Raw genomic sequence first — 21,699 nt, 5'->3', positions numbered from 1 at the left:
GCTCCAAATAATTTGACCTGCCAACTTTGGGTCAATGCTTTGCGGCATTTCAGGCGCTGCAGCTTTAGGCTTATACTTTCTCTGCCTTTTAAGCAATGGAGGTTTCTACGGGATGATGTAGAGTTGTATTTGACATCCTACCCTTTAGTGACCATGCACGGCTGCAAACACTGTCTAAATATGCACAGAAAGGGGACTTAGAGGATGCTGGGAAAATATTATTTCTTATTTATTCTGCTCATTTGAGGTTTAAATATGGCATTATAGCCTTTCACCCAAAGCAAGGTTTGATTATGAGCAGCAGAGCTTGTAATCTGCTTATATCTTTATATTTGTGAACGTATACAATTAATCTTCCCTGAGGATACTGTCTGCTTTATCACTATCACCAGTGTTGTCCTTATGTAAAAAAAAAAAAAGTCTGCTCCGGAGCTACCTATAGTTAATCATTCCTAAAATGTCTCCATTGGGGAAAAAATCATCAAGTTAAGCCTGTGATATAATCATGGAAAGGGAGAGAGATTTAGTGTCTTGTCTTTTTTGTTTCTATTGGATTTTCTTCTTTTGACTAAAATGTTATATCCGTTCTGCCTCCAAGCAAATTGGAATTGAGCACAGTGCTAAGTGATTTTTGTTAATAGGTTTTGTGTGGCTTTCGTTTTTTTAGGAGAGAATACTGCTTATCACTGCTAACGGATTAGGTTACCTGGACTTTGTGTAAACCCGACCTTGCCTTAGGAAAGTGTTCCAATTCAAATCAGTGGGGGAACTTTCCACGCATTGACACGGTGGTCTCTTTAGACCTAATTGAGCATTCACAGAGCTACTGCAGGAGCCGACTGGCAGTAAGTCAATATCCCCCCATTTAATGCATGGGGATAGGGACAAATGTGCATGGGGGGTTGTGCAGAATCCTCCATGGAGCTGCAATGGGACCATGTGTAAATCTAAAGGGCCCTTCTGCAATCAAATACATTAAAGTGTATATGATGGTTAAAGTGTTCCTTTGAAGTAAACAACAGGAATCTGTTTCAAATCAGAATAACCAAAATATACTTTTACATAATTACAGAATGCAAGAAGCACGTTATGGCAACCAGGTCAGAATGGGGCAGGTTTAAATGTGTAGTGTAATCAGTCTAGAAGGCAGCCTCTACTTGTGAAAAAGGCTTTGGACATAAACAATCAGAGATACAAGGATTATGAGGTAAATCTAATTTCCGGATGAGTGCCCTGGTCTTAGATGGAATTTAAATGCCTCGTTCACAAAGTCCTATGCCTGAAACTTGTGGATTTCTTCCACATTCACAATCTAAGCTTTTTGCTTTGAAACTGTGTGTGGTGCTTGGTAGGAGATGCAATGGTAAGTTACTACAGTGGAGAACAGTAAACGGGACACTCCAAATACACGCACTCTGTTGCATTTTAAAGCATGTAAATCATTGCACATGTTCCCTTTTCATGTTCCTTCATCCAAGTGCGGTTCCCCTGAAGAAGTCAGTGTTCTTAGGCTGTAGGCATCACATTTGAAAATTGACGGACCATATCCTTGTAAATTGTAATCAGTCTTATTTATTAGGCTGGAGGTGACGCTTAACATTAGTATAATAGAAGCCGCCATGAAACCTCTTTGACAATTGGAAAGACCTTATGTGTTCCTCCCTGTCTGAAGAGCTGTCACGTTTTGCACTGTGGACAACCTGTTAGTCTGATTGCCTGTCATACCAAACAACTGTTTAATAGCTCGAGATGTGTTGACACACTTATGATACACTTCATAGTTTGTCTTGATGAGACTACAGCTCATCCATTGATTTAACCTTTCATTATGCAGTGGATGTTGACACTTGTGCTGTCATAGCAACACGCCTCATCTATATGATACATTTCTGGTGTCAAATGGAGGAAGCATTTTACACGATTCTGTTATTTCTGCTTAGGTGTCCCAGTTGTATTTGCATCACATGAATATATATCTTCTTAATTATTCGCCCAGTCACAAAATCATCTTGCATGTTTCGCCAGCATCTTCACCACGTTAATAAAAAATCCTGCCAACGTACAGCTTTTTTTTTTTTTGCTGCTTGTTGATTCTATTTTTGGCCATTCATCTGTAGGGTGCATTTCCATGAATTTACATTACGTTCAAGGGATGACTTGTCACCTGTAAGAGTATAGACAATACTCTGAGTGGCACTGTGGTATTAGGTACTGTCTTCCGTGTGTGTGTGTGTGTGTGTGTGTGTGTGTGTGTGTGTATATATATATGTATATGTATATGTGTATATATATATATATATATATATATATATATATATATATGTATATGTATATGTGTGTATATATATATATATATATATATATATATATATATATATATGTGTATATATATATATATATATATATATATATGTGTATGTATATGTAATTAGTACACTCTAGCTGCTGGATGAAATCTGTCCTGGTTTCCTTGGTAACAAGAAAATGGTGCTCAAGCTGATGAGACTTCCATCAGATTCTGTAGGGCTTTACAATCAGAGGCGGTAGGCTTGTGGAACACGTAAGCTCCCGTAGAACTGTCTCAAATGCTCCCTGGCACTTAGTCTAATGTGAGCCTGTCAGCTTACAAGATATGCCAATTGCTCCCATTTGATCTCCTACATTAGCTGGATTGGTTCTCTTTGTATTGGTATACTTGAGGCATCATGTGTAGTCTTTTTTGGGGATGATTGTATTTCTGGACATAGAATGCAGATTAAACTTTTTGGATTGTCAAATACTGTAGCAGTTTAGAAGAGAGGAAGGTTAGTAGTGAATTAGTCCTCATTTGTTAATTTCTGTAACAAATAATAATTTTGATAAAACTCAATACATGGATTCATCTCTTGTTGGTGGGTGTCTATTTGATGGTGGATGTATATTCTGGAAGACAATGCTTATGATTCAGAGAATTGCCACCATGGAACCAAATCTAGTTTAGCTAGCTCTCTCTGCCTGTGTATATTGCATCAACAAAATTAACACAGAAATAAGGAAACAAGAATATAAAATAAAGGCCTGCTCTACTTCTCCAGGTGTTAACAGCTTCTCAGTTTAGATTAATGTTACTCAGCACTTTGTAACAATTCGCAAGTAATCCTATTGTTCTCTAGCGTATCCTTATTTTTAGCATTTTTTTCTTAAAGTAACAGTAAACTCACTTAGTGTTATGAGAAGACCACTTTTTATCAATTGTTACAAGCAGAGGAATGCTGACAGCTTATTGTTGACTTATCGTCAATTCCAAGGCAGGTCTTGTTGTAATGGTATGGTAAGGATTTATGTGATCTATGAGAAAATGAAATCCCCGTATAATGTCTATTTAAGTCTTGCTCTTGCAGATGTCACTAGATGGCAGCAACGTAGCTCTCCAGATTGATAATTTCCATACACACTCAGAGGAAACCAGAAAATATGTCTTTCTTAAGAAGAGAAAAACAACTGAACGGTGGACGTGAGCACTGTGTCTCAGCAAATTATCACGAACTCCTTCATGGCTGAGGACAGCTGTAGTTACTTCTTGTCTGTACCGTGTCAGTAAGCACCATTGTAGGTCTGCAATTTTTAGCTAATTAAATGTGGAATCTTCTGAGCTTAACAAAGAGAAGCAAGTCTTAACGGTCATATTTACTGATGTTGTTCTGTGTTAGCAGCAATAGCTAACTTGGATAATAACGTGTTTGCTGGGGTCAGGTGATTCCTAATGGCTTAACTCTGGTCCGTAAACAAAACTCTTCATCTGGCTTTAGTGTTTGTTTTTCATTTATGGTTACTAAGAAGAATAGGGTGAAATCTTTAGTCATAACTGTGATATCTTGATTGGGATTAGAAGGAAAAATAGGGTTGAATTTGTGCGTAGGACATCAGACGTACATTTGTCTGATGCTTAGTACACATTTAACCTTTTCAATCTGTCCTAAAACCCTCTATCTGTGCGTTTCCCTAAAGAAAACATCTAATTAACAAAATGTGTACCCTCTGAGTATGATTTCTGATTATCTGCTATAAACCTCCATGTTTTCTGCTCTCTGTTCATAGTTGAATGCAGCACAATTGAAACAGAGTAGAGTATATACACAGACATAACTTCTGTGTTCCCAATTCCTTCTGAAGGTTATCTGTTCTTATTTCAACTGTAAGCTGTGTGGGGTACATGGATATGCAGCAGTTGCACTTTTTATATCACTCCTTTTTACCTCCCAATCTCTTGTTCTATTAATTGACAAGCATTCCTTGGCTTTCTGTAACTTATTATTCACTAGTTGCCCTGTAAAAAATACATTACAGTCCGGAACATACTAGATAAAGATCCTGATAGGATTGAGTTTCCACAATTGCATGAAGGCGAAAGGATACACAATTCAAGTAGTTTGTGCTATCTAGTGACCCAAGAACTGTTGTGTCCCCAGAGTGATGGTCCAGGACTTTGAGATGCAAAGCAAAAACTAATGACCTGCATTCAGGACAGAAGGTGAGCAACAACACCAGGAGGAGATGAAGGGCCAGTAACAATCCTAGTAGAATGTCTAGCACTGTCAACATGTATGAGTATAAATAGCATGAGTGGAAACAAAGATTCTTAAGGATGCGTGGCAGAGTTTTTTCCGTTTTCATATAAAGGCATTAGATGTAAGGTGGTAGGTAGTTGTACATCTACAGCTTAACATTTGCAGTCTTGACTTGAGCCGCCCATTGTCAAGAAACAAAACTTGCCTTAGCAGGTAAAGCTAATTGTGATAAAAACACAAACCAAAAAAACAATGAATATCAAACATGTTGGTTTGGACACCACTTACCATGCATCTTCACCTTGGTGATAATGTACAACAATGTTTCAGCCTTTTCTTTTTATGGTGTCATGGAGCGGTGAATTAGCACAGTCCTGTGCCACAGTTGGAAAATATATAAGCTGCACATTAGGCAAATAATATAAGTATTAATATGAGTATTTAATACATGGGACAAAAATATCTTATTTATTTTCTTGTAAGATGGAAGCTGCACACTACTATTTAGGGTTGGATATACATTTTAGACAACAGCCCCCGGTGTTCAATTGGTAAAAACTATGAAAAGCTGGAAGATTTGGTCTATGATGAATGTAACACATGAGAGCTTGCAGTTATAGGATAATGCTTAGGCTTTGACACCCATCCCAGTGGGCTCACATCTAGGGTTAGACAAAAAAGACGTTTTAAATAAGTATGCCCTTTATGTATAGTTCAGATTTTCTAATGCTAATAAATCAAACTGTTGGGTGTTAAAGAAAACAAACCAGTTTACATTTGAGTATCAGTGTGTACGTTTAGTTTTCTATTCAATAACGCGAGTTTTTAATTGGCTATCAACCTTTCCATCTTCAAGAAAAATGGGCTGGTTTGGATTCTGGTTTATTGATCTACAAAGCGTCTCTGTTGCTATGATTGTGTTCGAACGTTGTCCTCTGAAACCACTTCCATACCAGTTATTCGGGCCCTAATTATAGTCTAATCCATTAACCTGTGGTTCCATTTGTTCTCTGACAGAGTGTGCATGTGAAATCTGGTTTGTTTGAGGACAGATTCTGCATCTCCTGTTCTGAAGATGGCTATTTATAAAAGTAATTTGGTAGAAAAGATTAGCAGCCTCCTTTTACGGGCAGTACCTGTTATTTTGCCGGAAGTTGTACATAAATGCCAGCGGGTCATGACCTACAATGCGATTCTGCTCTAGGTATATGAAATGAGCAGATCATTACCACTGGTGCACTTATAACACTGAGCAGAACGGTAAAATTGTGTCTTGTTAGATTTGTTCAGCCTTTATTCACCAAGAGCATCAGGTATTTCTTCACCTGTGCTTACCCAGGCACCATACACAGGAGTGTGTGAAAATATTTGCACCCTTTCAAAGGTTCTGCCTTATTATATATCTGTGTCGGTGCTCATGGCTCTGCCATCAGAAAGACACATGGTAAACAGTGGGGTAGATGGTAGAGTAGAAAGGTAGAGCCCATTGCCCTCTAATAAAAACATGAATGTCTGAAATCACCTGGATACTCCTGAGTAGTTGCAGAGGTTTCTGGGTAACATGGGTCCCTTTATTTTGTCTTTGAATTGACAAGCAAATATTGTCTTAAAGGGACGCTCCAGCTACCATATGCACTTTAATGCATTTGATGGGTGCATGGTCCTGTTAAAAAAAAAAATAAATAAAAAAAAAAAATTGCGTGGTCTGCTTTACAAATACATAGAATTCTGCAGAATCCGGCAAATACTTTTGGCAGCTTTCCCAACCCTCAGCTGATTGCCCTGCAGCAAATACATTCGAGCAAATACGGCTCCCTGCACTTGGTAAATGCTGCATGCATGCATGCAGGATATGTTTACCCCAGTGCACCCGACGTCAATGGGAACACTTTCCTGCCACTGGTTCACTGCTTATGGTGTCAGTCAGTGACAAGGGAGTGTTCCCATTTATTTCAAGGGAAGTATTTCCCTGCCACTGATTGACAGCTTCAAGCAGCCAGTTGGTGACAAGAAATGTCGGATCACGGGGGAAGAATGCCAGACCTGTCTGTCACTCTATACCCCGTAGAGATGCTGTGGCTGGACCTGCTGTTCTCTAGAAACGAGCGGCCAAACATTTCTCCACAGAGCTGTGAGGCTGATCGGTAACTAAAGGAACAGTTTGATTGCAGTTATTAATGCTAAAGGAATCCAATAATTTACTTTTTCACCCAGGGACATTCAATGCTGCATGCATTTTTTCAACCACTTCATAGCCAGGTTTCTCACACAAGGTTTTTGATATTTTTACCATATATTTGTTTAATCAGGGTTCCCCTTTTCATGTTTAATGTACCCACACAAATACTGTACTCTTACAATTACAAATAGGGATCATTTTTCATACATACTATTTCTTAATCTACACTCCAGCAAAACAAGTTTACAGTCTAGAGACAAAACCCTTTGTCTGAATTTCTGCCCTGTTGCATATATTTGGCATGTAAGGTTATCAGATGAAATGTAATGGTGCTTAGCATGAGTGTCACTATAGGACTGAAAAGACGTATGAGGAAGATAATACACAATATAAATTTGGATATTAAGCTGTGTTAAAGGCACTCATGCCAACACCATTACATTTCATCTTATAACCTTAGGTGCCAAATATATATGCAACAGTGCAGAAATTCAGATTTTTTTCACATACAGTGGATATAAAAGTCTACACACCCCTGTTAAAATATCAGGTTCTTGTGATGTTAAAGAATGAGACAGATAAATCATGTCAGAACTTTTTCCACCTTTAATATGCCCTATAACGTGAACAATTAAATTGCTAAACAAACTGAAATCTTTGAGGAGGAAAAAAAAACCTCACAATAATCTGGTTGCATAAGTGTACACATCCTCTTATAACTGGGGCTGTGGCTGTGTTTAGAATTAACCAATCACATTCAAACCCATGTTTAATAGAAGTCATTACACACCTGTCATCATTTAAAGTGACTGATTAATCACAAATAAAGTTCAGCTGTTCTAGTAGAATTTACCTGACATTTGTTTAGTTGCATCTCAGAGCAGAAGCCTTGGTCTACAGAGAGCTTCCAAAGCAACAGAGGGATCTCAAGATATCAGTCAAGAGAAGGGTACAAAATATTTTCCAAAGCATTAGATATACCATGGAATACAGCGAAGTCATCATCAAGTGGAGAGAATATGGCACAAGAGAGACATTACCAAGAACTTGACGTCCCTCCAAAACTGATGAAAAGACGAGAAGAAAACTGGTCAGGGAGGCTTACAAGAGGCATACTGCAACATTACAGGAACTGCAGGAATTTCTGGCAAGTACTAGCTGTGTGCTACATGTGACAACAATCTCCCGTATTCTTCATATGAATGGGCTATGGGGTAGGGTGGCAAGACAGAAGCCTTGGAAAAACATCCAAGCCCAGCTGAAGTTTTTTCAAAAACAAACATCAAGTCCCCCAAAAGCACGTGGAAAAATGTGTTATGGTTTGATGAAACCAAGGTTGAACTTTTTGTCCATAATTCCAAAAGGTATGTTTGGCGCAAAAACACTGCATGTCACCCAAAGAACACCATACCCACAGTGAAGTATGGTGGCGGCAGCATCATGCTTTGGGGCTGTTTGTCTTCAGCTGGAACCGGGGCATTAGTCAGGGTGGAGGGAATTATGAACAGTTCCAAATACCAGGCAATTTTGGCACAAAACCACAAGGCGTCCGTTAGGAAGTTCACTTTTCAGCACAACAACCCAAAGCACACATCCAGACCTGAATCCAGTTGAACATCTGTGGGGTGATCTGAAGAGGGCTGCGCACAGAAGATGTCATCGCAATCTGACAGTTTTGGAGCACTTTTGCAAAGAAGAGTGGGCAAATATTGCCATGTCAAGATGTGCCATGCTAATAGACTCTTACCCAAAAAGACTGCTTGCTGTAATAAAATCAAAAGGTGCTTTAACAGAATATTAGTTTAAGGGTGTGCTCACTTATGCAACCAGGTTATTTACAGTCCCTCCTCAAAGATTTCAGTTTGTTTTGCAATTGAATTGTTCACGTTATAGGTCACAGTAAAGGTGGAAAAAGTTCTGACATGATTTATCTTTGTCTCATTCTTTAACACCGCAAGACCCTGGCATTTTAACAGGGGTGTGTAGACTTTTTATATCCACTGTAACTCCATGTGCTTGAATGCTTCTAGGGGCTGGCATTAGCAATGAACCCACTGGCACCTCTTGTTTTCTTTCTGTATTGAATGTCTAATTCTAGACTCTACTTTGCAAAGCATGTACATGCCTAGAGGAGGTACTTACAGTACATTACCATTTTATTTATATAATAAAATTAAAATCCTAAATGAATCACTAATGGAAAAAAAATTGTAGTTGTAGACAAATTAGAGACAAGCATATTGAAGAAAATATGAAATATGAATCCAAATATTCAAACCAGAGCTGAAACAACTGTTTCATACCCATGTTACATTTCTACAGAGGTTAGTGAAAAATAGATGTGGTTCACCTAAATGGAAAGCTTTAGAACACAAAATACAATATTCCTTGTAATGTGTTCTTGTCACTGATTTCCCTTTTGCTTTTTTGTTTTGCTCACCTGCTCACAGACATATAGGAATTATGTTAACAGAAACATTATAATATAGCTTGTGCGTTGACAAATGTGACTTCAGTTGGATTAGTTGCTAACTTACGCATTTATCTTTTGAATTGTCTTAGAGGAGGAACGATGCGTTTGTAAAAGTGTACTCTTCTTTGCCTGCGCCAGTTTCTCAGCCTTTTTGAAAACCCCGGATTTACGAAGAGGGCATATGACTACTTTAAAGTTGTTTTTGTTTCTTTAGTTTAAATGTTATAGTTGCTTAGTCACCCATACATTCTATTTTTTTTGGGGGGGGGGGGTTTGTTAATCTTATACATGATATTTCTATGTTCTAAAAGTTACACCTTTGATTTAAGTCACGTCTTTCCTTCTGTAAAATGTTCAGAAATATTTTACTCGTATTTTTACTTAGAGAACCTCCATCCTATGCCATTAAATTGTGGTTGATATGGGAGACACTTTGTAGGAATATTATCAATACCTAAGCCATGACGCTATCTAACATTGGTTACAGAAAAAAATGTTTGTTAGAATCATAGATTTTTAACCCCTTCAGTCCCCTATGGACGTACCGGTACGTCCAAAAAAACGCATCCCAAGAATCCCCTATGGAAAATCCATATAAATTAGGTATTTTTGTGTAATCTTCGGTTGCAGTATTTGACATAAAGTCGTGTCCGCCAAATTTATCTTCTCAGCAAAGGGTGGTTTCTCAATTTGAAATTATATTTTTATATTTCTCCAAGTTGTTCCTGATATTTATCAATTTCAGCCTACTTACCCTGTTACCCTAAAAATGAAATGTCTATTAAATCCAATAAGTAATTACATGACATTAGGTAATAAAATTAAAAAAGCTAATACTGCCAAAGTATATTTAGCATTACATACCGTATTTGCTCGATTATAAGACAAGGTTTTTTCCAGAGCAAATGCTCTGAAAAATACCCCTCGTCTTATAATCGAGGTCGTCTTCTAATCAGACCTCATTCTGCTTCGGCCGTGCTGCTTACCGGGCTTTGATCGCGAGCAGCGTCTCTGCTATTAGCAGCAGGAGAACAGGAAGCTAGCAAAGTCCTCACATAACTCTACCTCCCCCCTCCTTCCTCTGGGGGCGGGGCCAGAGAAGTTGCTCGCACAGCCGGGCCCCTGCAGAAGTCTGCGAGTGGGAGATCTGCAGTTCAGGTAAGGGGGTGGGGGGTGGGGGGTTTGAGCGTGTGTGTGTATGTGTGATTAATGGAATGAATGAGTATTTAAATGTTTGTGAATGAGTGTGTGTCTGTGTGTGTGTGTGATAGCATGGATGTGTAAGGGGGGTGGGGGTGGTAGCATGGCATAGGGAGGCTATAATCACACTTCTAACATCCCCAGGTTCCAGCATGTACTGGCTGCCTTGGCTTGATAGGAGTGTGATTGCTGTTAGCAATATATATATATATAGCTCCAGAAATGCATTTTAACCCCCTATATGCCCCTCTGCCCCATGATATGCCTTTTAACCCCCTATATGCCAGAGTGGCATATAGGGGTATAAGGCATATAGGGGGTTAAAAGGCATATCATGGGGCACAGTGGCATATAGGAGGGTATAAGACATTTCTGGAGGCAGAGTGGCATATAGAGGGTTAAAAGGCACATCATGGGGCAGAGTGGCAAATAGGGGGGTATAAGGCATTTCTGGGGGCAGAGTGGCAAGCCTGGGGGCAGAATTTAAAATTAAGGGGGTAGTAGAAGCATTAAAGTATAGTTAGTACACCAAGTGGACAAATTACAACTGATATTGCTGATTTGTGGCTAACATTTTGCTTCAGTGAGCACAGTGAAGGCTTCAGCTGTGATCTTCTATGAAAAATTGGAAACAAACATTAATAGTTAGGGTGGATTGGCTGGCATTGCTGGTATCTATTTCTGAAGGCGGTAGAAACAGATAATAACAACAAAAAAGTTGGCTCTGAAAATTATAGGATTCTAGGAAAATGCTGAATGAATAGTTTAATTATAGACTTTAAGTCGTGAATCTCAACTTGTTAATCATTATCAAAGGAAATTGATTTTAATCAATGTCAAGTCAATATAAAGAGATCATTTGAAATTCGAAGGCGCCCATGCAGTATGTTTTCACCGGACTGCATTCAGTATAGAGATTGTTCTTTAAATGTATTACTTTTATATATGTGTGTATGTATATAATATGGACTGCAATACGTTCACATATTGACAGCAAGGCTCTTATTTAAATGTAAAAGGCTTAGCTTTGCATACCTTGCCATGACTGCATTGTTAGGCTTTTATTCTTTAACTGAAATAGCATAATAACTCCTGTCACTTGTGTTGGATGCAATCATACCCATATGCCACCTCCTGTTTATTAAGTGACAAATACCTATCATGTCAAACTTTTTCATGTGGCCACAGAGCTTGCTCTGCCCATGCGACAAGCTGAGCATTTCTGGGTATCTGGGGCATTGTCGTCATAAAAACATTCCTAAAATTTGGTAGATTCAGGGGCCCCTTCCTTCTAATAACATTTTTAAACTCTGATTATAACCCTTTAACCAGTCTTATTTAAATTATGAAAGTAGCCAAAGAGCATCATGTTGGAAATGGTCTCAAAAGTGTGATCAACCATGTTTCCCTGTATTTTTTGTACATTACATGCTTAGAGTCATCGCAAGCAGAATGTTTTGCTGTTTGGCGTCTTATTGCCAAATCGGTACCCTGTCTGCCTAGCAATGAAATTGTCAGTTCAATATAGTACATTTATATGCACGTGTTCATAGAACTAATAATTCGAAAAATATACAGCTCGCTGATGCACTGTTTTTCTGTTTGCAGATATATGATGCTGATTGATGGCAAAAATGGAGTATTTATGATCGATCGGGACAATTCTGTTTTTCATGTTTCAAACCTTGAATTTCCATTTCGAAAAGATCTTCGACTTCATTTGGCAAACACTCTTTTGGATGGTGTAAGAATATATACATTACTGCTATTTACCTCTGATGCTGTTGTCACATACAGGAATGCGTTCAGATATTTCCAAAGCGAAGGATTTGTCCATTGCTTTAACATTAATGACTTTTCATCTATATTGACATGTGAGCTGGATAGTGTGCAATACTAGGGTACGCTATGAATACAGTAGAGTTTTGAGGCACAATTATTTAATTTATGTTAAATCGTTAAACATTCTCATAGGACTGTTTGGGTAGTCTAGAGCATTAACAACATGTAACCGCCCTACAGTGTGTGCTGGCAGATATATATGTCTCCAAAAATATTGGCACGCTTAGTAAATATGAGCAAAGATGTCGGAGAAATTTTTTTATTTAACCTTTGAAAAACTCTGCTCTCCTGGATATCAAACAAAATACAGGTTTATAAAGAAACTGTTAATTGTTAAACTCAAACAAAAATAAAAAATTGTCAAACTGTTAAAAAATTGTTTTTAGTATACCTAGGACTAGGATAGGAACAGAAAATTGTGCAACAATTACAATGCAGGTGAATAAATCTTATGTAACACATAGGTCAATCATCGCAAAGGGTAAGACAAAGGAATATAGCTGTGATGTACGGCAAAAAGTTGTTGAGCTTCACAAAATGGGAAGTGTCTATACGAAAATAGCAGAAGCATTGGAAATGCCCGTTTCCACCACAGGGCAATAATTAGGAAGTTCCAGTCAATTGGGAATGTATTTAATCAACCTGGACGTGTGTCTATATTGTTTCAACGCACTGGGAAGAGGATGGTTTGAGTGACCAAAAAGTCTCCCATACCATATGGAAAAGTACGTCATGCCCAGAGGACTCAGAGGGCATTTTGTTAGAGCCCATGATGCCATGCATCCTATAAAATATCAACAGATATTAATACCTCTGCCTCTGCCAGAAAGCTTAAAATGGCCGTGGTTGGATCTTCCAGCAGGACAATGATTCAAAACATACCTCAAAATCAACATAAAAATGGTTTACTGGTAAGAAAATCAAGGTTCTACCATGGCCATCAGTCACCTGACTTGAACTCTATAGAAAACCCGTGGGGTGAAGTGAAGAGGAGAGTCCACTAGCATTGATCTTGAAAATTGAAGGATCTGGAGAGATTCTAATATGTAGGAATGGTCTAAGATCCCTTACCATATATTTTCCAACCTCATCAGGCATTATAATGTAGAAGAAGTCTCAGAACTGTAATATTGGCAAAGGAAGGTAGCACACAGTACGTACTAAAAGGATGCCAATAATTGGAAAAAATGCTCTAAAGTAAGATAGCTTTCAGAAATAGACATGTTAATAGTATATTTTTACGATTTAACCAAATGCAATGTGAGGAGAAGTAAAATCTAAATCAAATCAATTTTTGGTGTGACCACCCTCTGCCTTTTTAAAGAAGTCGGCAAGTAGGTTGTTCCAAACAGCAGGGAGAACTAACCACAGTTCTGTGGATTTATGCAGCCTCAGGTGCTTCTCTCTTCATGTAATCCCAGACAGACTCGATGTTGAGGTCAGGTCTCTGTGGGTGCCATATCATCACTTCCAGGACTCCTTGTTCTTTACAGTGAAGATAGATCTTACTGACTCTGGCTTTGGCTGTATGTTTTAGGTTGTAATCCTGCAGAATGCATCTCGTTGCCAACGCAAATGATAGGGCCTCTAGTATTGTTAGATATTTACTTTGTCTGATTCTGGGGCCACCCAATTCTTAGCTTTTCTTGGTAAATAATTAGACCTGACGGCACCATCTCTGCTCGTACTAGGCTTTTTTTGCATTTCTGCCAAAGCTGTGTCATTATAATGGCAATATTTGTTTACCAAATCTTGACAAGTTTGTGACTTGCCCTGATTACTTTGAAAGCAAAGTTACACACGTACCCCTAGCGATCAGCTATAATATAGGTCCAAGGGGGCTCACATAGGATTAAAGGTCAGTTGAATGAAAACTAAATACGTACCTTTGTTCATCTCTCTGCAGGAAATGATTATCGACAAAGTTAAAGGGCAGGCTGTGCCTCGTTACCTCATATATGATATTGTCAAGTTTAATGTAAGTATTCATAGTAGTTTTTCATCTTTTTAGTTTGTACTTTACATATGTTATGCATTTTAACTCTGAGTCCTATATACAGGGATTAATGATCTCCACAGGAATTTTTCTTGATATGTTTTTATATTCATCCTGTTCTAAGTGACACATGTTCATGTAAGTTTATGTTTGATGGAATGTGTATTGTCATCTTAAATCCATAAGCTTTATGAAATTAAGGTTGTCAGAAAGTCCTTGATTCAAAACAATTCTTCCATAAGCACTGAATGATGAAAGGTAATCTGAAGGTGTTTAAGTTGTGCCCCATCTTTGTCATAAACTATAGATATACGAGGTGAAAGAGCTTCTGGTTGAAATATAAACTTTTTAAAAGTATTAGAATAAGTTGAAAACGCACCATCTAGCTGTACTTCTTACCATAATTCTAAATGAGTTGGTAGAAGAGCATCTTAGAAAATACAATAATTGAGGAGGAATCAAAATGAACAATATTGTACAGATGTTTTAAGCGAAGAAGGGTGTATGAGCAGCCCATTCCTTACAGGCAGGATGATGTGTAATACACAGCTAGCAAAGCCTGTTATTTGTTGACTTGCACAGAAATAATCAACCTGTCCTCCATAATGAGCACTTCAAGCACAGAACTAAACACCTGTGCTCTATATTTTATAGTACTGGCTATGGAGTAAACTTGCTTGTTTATCACTGTTGGCTGGTGCTCTTTTTCCCCATTCTCATCTGCTCCACAACTGCAGTACATACTGCAAAGCGCCATTGTGCTCATTTCGTTTTTAGTCATATGGGTTTATATTTAATGCTAGACGTGATGTTGCAGTTCATAGATTTCCCCACTGAATTTGAAGTAGCTACCATACCCTTTCCTAGGAATGGTTACAGTGAGTGTCTGACCATACTGCAATATGTTCTTTGCATTAAGTAGTAAAAAGCTAAATACATACATCTCACATCAGTAGTGCTTGTTGAATTCCCGTATTTGGACAGCGTTGTACCCAGGTACAGCTCGTTAGGAAATCAGTACACAAAGGGTTAGAATTAAATGGCTCCAGTTTATGTATTATCCACTTTTTATAGCAGGTAGGTAAGTACAGAGGGATCACTGTCATGACTGCAACAGTAGCTGGGCGCTCTGTGTCTGCGCTTGAATGTGAATAAAGAAAGGCAATTTATATAATTTCTAATGGAAAATAGAGCTGCATATTGTTGAAATGGGAGTTATTGAGCTCTAATTATCTGATTCTCCAATCTGTAATTGAGATTCACAATTTAGAACCTTTCTGCTCTTTCATTAAGCCACAAATCCAATAAGCTTGGATGAAGTCATGGAAATGAGAATATAGAATATGGCTCCATTATTCCTTGGGAGCAAATTATTTCATTTCAAGTTAACCCCCACACTCCTTTAGCCAGTTAGAAGGTATTAGGGATAGACGAGATTCGACAGTGGCACCAAGTCACATATATAGCTATGAAGATAACATTTGTGTGTGTGTGTGTATAGTGACATATTCTAGCCCAGGACTGCTGGGCCAATGGGGCAAAAGCCCCTGTGTGGCTTTACTAAGGGCCAGTTACCCATGGATGATTGGCCTCTCTATTGCGTTGCAGCTTTTAAGGATCAAAAATCTCCCCTTAAACTGGCCCATTTATATCTTTACATCTTCTCCATGGTGACTAGTGCCAAGCACCAGGGAGGATAAGGCATCCTATCCCAGTGCTCTGCAGGAAAAAGACCCATGGCGGAGGAGGAGCACCTTTTTGACCCCCATAAGTGCACACACAATGTATGCATACAGAGATAAACTTTTATCCTTAGTTTTAAGGATTTACAGAGTGTAATGTATCCTTAAACCGAAACACATTTGTATTAGATATTGCAGTTATAGGACACTGAAAGTGAGCTAGTAAATTGGGCCTAATGTTTCTTATTGAAAATATCCTTCACGTAATCTTGTAGTTTGTCTTAACACATTAGTCTGCAAGACCGAAAGCGAGATATGTGTAGAAGTCTCAATTGTAAAACAAGGGGTTTACTGAACAAGTTTAAAGGATTGTAGCATTTTGATTCGGATTCGTGTTACAGCAAACTGTAAACAAAGGGGTGAGGTTAAGAAGTAAGCGTTGAAAATAAAGGTTAGATAAAGTGTGTTAATGCAATAGGACTATATTCTGGAAACAATGATTTACAATTGCTTAAATTGGTCAAATTGGTGTTTCACCCTCGGTTGCATTTATCTTGTTTTTTTCCCATGACCTTTTTTGAATAACCATCATGGTCACAAAACCGTGTGCATAAGATTACATGCTTCAAATACAATTTTATTGTACAATTTGTAGTTCAGTGATATTTGAAAATTGATAAAGGGATCTGAATATTTTGGAAGCTGCGTATATCATTTTTTTTTTTGTGTTGCAGTTCTTCTCAAATTACATGAAAGAAAATTCGGCATTTAAAATAAAAATATTTCGTATATTCATGAGAAGTTTCTAAAACTAAATAAAGTTGTATAGTCCAGGGTCTTAGATGCTAGCGTTTTTCATTAGCTAAAATATGCACAAAATCAAATCAAAAGACGCTTTAATGCTTACATGATCATCTGACGTGTTTAACTGGTGAGCTCTGAGAACTAGATATCAGTTCATGTGATTCTTATAACATTTGGATCCTTTTATTATTTAAAACAATGTAAGTATGCTTTCTGTAAGTAGAACAATGCTCATGTGGCTGCCAAGACCAATACAAAATGTGTGAAGTGTGCAGCCAACTGATATTGGACATGTTGGTTTTACATTAGACAGTGGAAGAAGCCCTCTAACTTAGGATCTGTAGTGGGTAATAGATTGAGTAGATTTGTTTTGGTTCATATTGACTTCTCTCTGGCTAAACATCATGAATTCATATACTATACAATCTGTGGATTCAACCATTTTATCAAAAATTTAAACTCTTCAAGAACACCTCTATTAGTGTTGATGAATGGTGGGAGTGTGAGAAAAGTCAAGGTCTCTAACAGTCAGTAACTTCCTCAGCCTTTTAATGTATTAGTATGAATGGTATGGTAAGTGTGCATATAAAAATTATTACTTTAGCATTTCATATCTATCTGACCAGAATGCTATAATGAGGCAATTTGTGCTTATTGTTGACACGCATACCATTATGTGATATGAATGAATACAATAATCATTCTCCTTTGTACATGCGTGTTATTAATGTATTGTGTTATTGTATAGTGTATGCAATGCACGATATGTTTGTGGGAATAAAATTAGACTTTGTTTTTTATTCCTGGAAGTTTTTGAAGAATAGACAAATTTGGTACTGAGAGCATATAACCAGAATAATTACCTAATTAAGTCCCAAACTGATTTTCTGTCATGGAAATAGACATTAAAGACCCCCCCCCACACTCTCCCACACAGAAAGTGTGGCCAGCTTTGCCTCCGAGATGAAGCTGACCTCACAGACTGCAGTGCACTTCACTCCAAACATTGCCCGTTTTTCATGCTATATATCCAATTGTACAAAAACATTTCTGTATCGTGAATCATATGTTAGTTAAGCCTATCCAGTATGGAGCACATGGAGGGCTTTTATTTTCATTTGCTAAAAGGTAGCATTATAAGCTGTTTCTATCTTTCGTCCTAGACCCGTTAAATCGCTAGTTAAAAATCTAGTGGTAAATGAGTGCTTGAGTGAATTTTTCACTGAAAAAAACCCGTCCTATTATTGAGCAAATACGGTAATTTTTCGTTATGTTGAGGGGGAAAACTTTTAATGGAATTTTGGCTGCGAACTTTGAGATTTTACTATATAGGTACCATCTAATTTTATCAAGGTGTGCTGTAGATCTAACAATGAGGGATTTGTAGACTGTGTTCTATTAAAACAGTGAAGTTTCTAAGAACTGAAGAGGCAGTAGCAAATCGCAGGTGAGGAGCTTTGGAGCGTCACATGAACAGTCTTGGATTTACAGCGCCATGTATGTATGTAAGATGTCTTGGTGTCATTGTAGCTTGGTCTAACAAAGGCAGCAGAATATGACATTGTGAAACACACCAACAGTGGCCTCTTTTACTTTAGTCTTCATGAAACTTTTGTTTTTTTTCATTTTCAACATTGTAGCTAGACTTACTAAAGTGCTTTAAAAGCAATTTTACAGAACATGGACAGACCCCTGATTAGCGTGTTGTACACTTTGTTGGCTGCACACACCTTTTTAATATATACTATGAAATTTAAGGAAAACACTAATATGTTAAAATAGAAAATTGTCTGCCGTTTTAGGAAGTTAAATTGTGATGTTGTTCTTGAGTGAAACTTCCAGTAAGTGTTTAGCTATACACAAATGTGAAAAGTACATCTAAAAGAAATTGCCCATGCTATTTAGGGGTATTACATATGTTCTGCGGAAATGTTTATTCCCTTGACTATTAAATAGAAATTATGATGACATTTCCATTTGGAAATGCAGATGTCAGCTGCATACTCTGAATTGTCAGCGATAATGTTAGCTCTGCTAATAATAATAATACAATCTGTACTTGTTCAATATCATTAAAGTTGCTAAAAGACAGTTGTGACATGTTCTTCTCTGGGTTAGTAAATCATGCATTCCAGTTGGCCATGCATAACTTGCTTTTAATATGCAACAAATCAGTTAAGACTTTATTTTATTTTTGGGAACATAGAGAATTTGTAGAACTGATGGTTCCCCCATTCCATAAAATAAAGGACAATAAAAGCAATTCCACTTGTATGGGGAAACCCATGAGGCTGTGATCAGGGGACAACTTGTCAGCATAGGATCCTACGCTAAAAGGGTTTGAATTTATCCCTAGAATCCATAATAGCAAAAACTAGTTGATTTATAGGACAGATCAAAGGAATGCTTCCTGAAATTCTACCACTCACTATACAATATTGCTCCTTCCCCCCTGATCTGCACAAACACTTAGGTTTCCAATTAAAATCTGAGGATGGGGGAGACTTTGGACATGGATATAATACAGGAGGAAGCAGAAGAGACTGGGACCAGATGGCCTCACCATTACTTACTACAAGTTATTCCAACTCCGTACTTTAGAAGCACATTAACTCTCTAGCCCAGGGACAAAAACTACCCCCACAATCACAAGAGGCCCATATCACAGCCAAAGCCTGGCAACAGCCCAGAGCTATGCTCCAGCTTTAGTTACATTCCACTGCTAAATGTGGACAAATCTTGGCCAAGAGTTTAGAAAGCAACCTTCCTGACACAGTGGAGAGAGAACAGGACAGATTGATCCCAGGCTGACAAAGGTCCTTAATGTGATCCACCGGGCGAAACTTTGGGATACATCGTGATTATTCTTTCAACCAATGCCAAGAAGGCTTTCGACAAGGTCAGCTGGACTTTTCTCTTTACAACTCTCAGGCACATAGGGATCGGACCTCATATGCTTAGCCTTATACCACACTCCTTCTGCTCGTATTAGAGTCAACAGAGAACTATCATGGCCTCTAACCCTGTCAAACTGGAACTAGGCAGGGTTGTACTCCACCACACACCCATGGCAATAAGAGATCATTAGTCATCCACCTGCTTAATGCGGCCAAAGCTTTAATACCTATACATTGGAGGCAGAACTCTATCCCACTTTCAGGGAATGGGCAGAGGTGGCGGATGAGATTAGGACCATTGAAAATATCACCCACACATAGATAAGAAACTGTGCCACTAATTAGCTGAAATGGCTCCGCTGGGCACAGTTGCTGAGCTTGAGCCAATTGCGGGAAGCAATGCTTACTTGACCATAGGGGCTGTATGAAAGTTTCTAAAACATGCACACTGCACCCCATGAGGAGACGGACAGCCACACTCCCCGCATATAGTTTTCAGGCAAGCCACAGGCAAACACGTAAACAAAACAAATCTAAAAGGAAAACCCCATATGCAAGGCAGCATGCTAGGTTTATTTACTTGATTGTTTAGCTTTTTTTTTTTGTACGGCCCCACTTGGGTCTGAAAACGGATGCCAAATCTAAGTGGGGGACAGGTGTTATCCTTTTACTATGACACTTCAGATTATGGGAAAAGGCTGTCATCTACTGGATTTAAATAAAAAGATACTGAACAAAAACAATCCCACTGAAAGATATGTTTTAAATGGTGCCTTTTTTATAGATTTATTTTTTTTACATGTTTAGTTGCTTTGTGGTTGACTTATTGTAGTTTTATAATAATAGAGATCGAATGGCTTTACCTAGTCTTGTATAAAAAAAACAACCCGATAATTTTGGGCATCTTGTCTCTCAGTCCTGTATTTGTGGAAGAATACAGCTGGTAATTAGAGTCCTTTGGGTTTGTTTTCCTTTGTTATTCCATGTTTGAGTAGGAGCCTGTGCCATTGCTCCTACCTTCTTCCCCCATTGTATCTCAAGCACCCTGTGTCATTGTTACCTTGTTTTATGATTTGTGGAAGGTTCTTTACCCTTCTTTTGGGTTTCCCAGTGGCCTGTGCCATTAGCCAGTGTCGGGTCCCAAAATGTCCTGTGCTTTGTTTGCAATTCTTAGGCTTCTTTGCAATTCAGGAACTGTCTTTGCTATGTTTGTTCCTGTTCTCAGTTATTGATTAATAAATCATTAATGAACTCCTGATTAAAACAACAAGTAAACAGTGTGGTTTAATCCACCCTTTCCTAAATTGGTTTTTAAAACTTAATTTTGAAAACAAGCAGAATGCCAGAGATATTGCCAGCAGCCTGACTGATTTTAATTTAGCTATATCTTGCAGTATATTTGAGAATATTGTCATGCAACCTTTTTTTTTTTTCTTCAAATGACAGAGAATAATTTGTGCTCGGATTGCGTGAAGCATGTGTGTATGTAAATGTTTATTGCGGGCAAGTGCTGAACTCCGTGCTGGAGACGGGTGTTTTTAAGGTATCATGGGTCAACCCCAAAGCAAATTGAGTTTATGACAGGCTTTGTGTATTTCTCATTTAAAGAAGTCAACACTGTGGCAGGGAATACACAAAGCAACCAAATGAATTATGTACTTAGAATCCAACAGTGATATACCCAAATACATCCGATATAACAGAGAATGGAAGGTTTGTGAAAGCTGACATTCCGACAGAAAGTAAATGTTTGTTTGGTTGAACCCAGACCAATATCTTTCTTTAGTATTATTAATTACATGGCTGATTGCTTTGTGATAGACTGATCATTGTCTATTATATTCTGTATTAAGGGTCCTGAATGGGAAATACTGTGTTTTATTTCATGGTGGGGGGGGGGGAATTTGCAAATTGTTAGAGTAGTAGGGATATTTATGCATGCTCAAAACTCAGAATTATATTATTCCTTGAAATAATCTGTTTAGTTTTTGTTTTATGTGTTAAGATCTGTGCCCACTTATATTTTTCCTCATTGAACGTTGTTTAAGACGTCTCTTGTATAAGCACCTTCTCAAAAGC

At 38.1% G+C, this 21,699-nt stretch overlaps 1 protein-coding gene across 1 annotated transcript in view; it reads left to right on the top strand.

Annotated features, from left to right (window-relative positions):
• RNGTT (RNA guanylyltransferase and 5'-phosphatase) overlaps nt 1–21,699 on the top strand; it is a 161,923-nt gene that overhangs the window by 29,050 nt on the left and 111,174 nt on the right. The window contains exons 9-10 of the mRNA XM_053460652.1: nt 12,008–12,143; nt 14,148–14,219. Of these exons, the coding sequence (XP_053316627.1) occupies nt 12,008–12,143; nt 14,148–14,219 (208 nt within the window). The remainder of the gene's footprint in view (nt 1–12,007; nt 12,144–14,147; nt 14,220–21,699) is intronic.

Source organism: Spea bombifrons, chromosome 3, assembly GCF_027358695.1.
Source record: "Spea bombifrons isolate aSpeBom1 chromosome 3, aSpeBom1.2.pri, whole genome shotgun sequence".
Taxonomy (NCBI): Eukaryota; Metazoa; Chordata; class Amphibia; order Anura; family Pelobatidae; genus Spea; species Spea bombifrons.
The sequence above is the reverse complement of the archived record's forward strand: the minus strand, read 5'-3'. Positions and strand labels throughout refer to the sequence as shown.